This window comes from Electrophorus electricus, chromosome 3 (genome assembly GCF_013358815.1).
Source record: "Electrophorus electricus isolate fEleEle1 chromosome 3, fEleEle1.pri, whole genome shotgun sequence".
Lineage (NCBI taxonomy): Eukaryota > Metazoa > Chordata > Actinopteri > Gymnotiformes > Gymnotidae > Electrophorus > Electrophorus electricus.
Window position 1 is genome coordinate 32391580 of NC_049537.1, and position 2545 is coordinate 32394124.

General features: G+C 35.5%; 1 protein-coding gene across 1 annotated transcript; it reads left to right on the forward strand.

Moving 5' to 3' along the window:
• Positions 1 to 1794: 1794 nt before the first annotated feature.
• Positions 1795 to 2545, forward strand: LOC113585371 (C-C motif chemokine 4-like). Its single transcript, XM_027022820.2, has 3 exons — positions 1795 to 1905; positions 2069 to 2180; positions 2271 to 2545. Exons 1-3 carry the CDS (start codon positions 1836 to 1838, stop codon positions 2404 to 2406), a joined length of 318 nt encoding a protein of 105 aa, XP_026878621.2. The 5' UTR covers positions 1795 to 1835; the 3' UTR covers positions 2407 to 2545.

Below are 2545 nucleotides of genomic sequence, written 5' to 3' on the forward strand. Positions count from 1 at the left end.
ATGTTCAACACATCTGTGAGAAGAAATGAAATCTGAATGAGCTCGCATGGCTGAGGAGCATCAACAACTTATTAAGTCCATGCCTGATGAACTTATATGGAGGGCAAATGGGCTTGGGGAGACTGTTTTCCTATTATATCTATGAATTAGATCTAATTCTATCTATTTTCCCATTATATGTATGAATTTTATGGATTAACTTACAATGGCTTATACAAAACACAGATGTTTTCAATTTGGTAACTTAGATAAGAAAAATTAAAATGATACCAGAGTAAATATTTACATTTGAGCTAGTGATTAACTGTAGTGGCATCTGGTGTACCCTGGCAAGTGCAGTGAGTATAACATAGCAGAATACTCTGGTGTACCCTATTTAGTGCTGTGAGTATAACACAGTAGAATACTCTGGTGTACCCTAGTTAGTGCTGTAAGTATAACACAGTAAAATACTCTGGTGTACCCTAATTAGTGCAGTGAGTATAATACAGTAGAATACTCTGGTGTACCCTAGTTAGTGCTGTGAGTATAACACAGTAGAATACTCTGCCTAGTCTCATTGTTGAGTTATGACTATGTGTTAAAGTATTGAGAAATGATTCCCTTTATGCTTTCTTTAAATAAAAAGAACACAATAATCTATTAATCCCTGAAAACTGATTATTAAAATGAAGGAAATGTGTACATTTAAGACTAAATTTTGTGTGTATGCCTATTATAAGCTGCTTAATGTCTCTGTATTGTGAAGGTTGTTTTTATTCTTATTATATTTTCATGTTTACTGTATAGTGGCATTGAGATCCATGCATAAATATCATAGTATGTAATTCGCATAAGGTGCATTACATGTCAATAAGGTGTATTTACATACAAAACTATTTTATATCCACTTTTGCTGAGATAACGTAAGATGAAAAATATGTAATAATGATCTGTTCATAGGATTTATGGTCCCCTGCACTTAAATTTAGGTCAGATCACACTGTGTGCACATGTGTTCACCACAGTTTCACCCCTCCCCCTCGAAATGCACCCACAGTTACAGCTCCCACACTCACTTATTTCCTGCCTAAGTCCCCCAGACTCTTTCAAACCTACAAACCCACATTATACAATGTGATGTTTTTGCAAAGTTGCAAAAAAATGTCTGGAGTTAATGCATCTTCTCATATTAGTACTACAGCTGGCAGAAATGACATGCAGAAATAAACAAAAACAGAAATTAGCAAATGGGACAAATTCAAATTCGATGGTTTGTCATACATCCTTTGGATAAAATCAGCAATTGAGTACTGAGAAAGGTGATATATGTGTAACTAATAATACTACTAATAATAATAACATCTGTATTTTGTTTTAAAAGTACAAAAAGATTTTGAAAGTCATATTTAAATAAGAAATACAGTGCAAAACATATACTTGAAATTCATCAAATTTATGTCAATGTTATGTTAATGTTAATTAAAATGTTCAAATAACATATTTTGCTTTAATGTAAAAAATATTTTTTAAAAAGACTACCATGTGTGATGTTTCATGTGTGATGTGTAGTCACAGTAAATTGAAGGTGATTTCCATAAGGCACTTGGGGAGGGGTTAGGCAGGAAGTTTTACGACTACCGGCCACATTACGGTTATTTCCCCCATGTGTGATGTCACTTGTTCCTCGGTGGACAAAGTTTAGCGGTGTGTGTACTGGAAAGGGTGGCGTCCCACCATGATCTCGTCCATTATAAAACAGAGAAGAGATCACCTGCAGCCATAAGCTGATCACAGCTTGCACAAGAAGCCGGACATCCACAACTCTGATCACTGGCCTGACTGAAGAATCAGACATGAAGACCTACTGCACTGTGGTCATCGCTCTTCTCCTCTTCGCCTTCTGCTCTCAGACACTCACTGAAAGTAAGTTTGTAGACTTTCATTTAAGCATCTATCATAGACAATGCACCGCAACACTCACAACAGTAACTACCTTTTGAACACCTTCAGTTTTGTTTGTCGATTAATGAGAACACATATTGTGGTGTTTGTATTGCATAAGTAAGTTCATTATTTTACATTTTAGCCAGTCATGAACCAAATAAGTGCTGCTTCAGCTATTTCAAATCAAGAATCCCTGAACGTGTAGTTAAGAACTTTGAGTTGACCATCTCTACATGCAAGATCCCAGGTGTCATGTAAGTATTTGTCAGATCATCTGTGGAGGCTTCAAAACATTTTTAAAATGTAGTTTAGATGTATTTAATTCATGTTATTTTTCCCTACAGATTGCACACAAACAAGAAGCTGGAGATCTGTGCAAACCCCACTCAGCTGTGGGTTCAGAAGCTAATGAACGTCATAAAGACTCGCATGCAGAGTGTTCCTGTAACTACTGCTTCTTCTGGAGACATTACACCTTAAGCTCCCTGAATCTGAGATGAAAACCATATAAGCTATTCCACCCTTTCTTTTAAGCTGCCTCCTCATTGCCATCTTAACTAAAAATGTAATTCACATTTTGATTATTCTAAACTTATTGGATTTAAAATATTATAAATTA

Bases quoted from the DNA above. Each gene is read 5' to 3' on its own strand.
- LOC113585371 (XM_027022820.2), top strand. From the start codon at position 1,836: ATGAAGACCTACTGCACTGTGGTCATCGCTCTTCTCCTCTTCGCCTTC. The intron at 1,906-2,068 runs GTAAGTTTGTAG...TTTACATTTTAG, and splicing joins CTCTCAGACACTCACTGAAA to CCAGTCATGAACCAAATAAG. The intron at 2,181-2,270 runs GTAAGTATTTGT...TTTTCCCTACAG, and splicing joins TGCAAGATCCCAGGTGTCAT to ATTGCACACAAACAAGAAGC.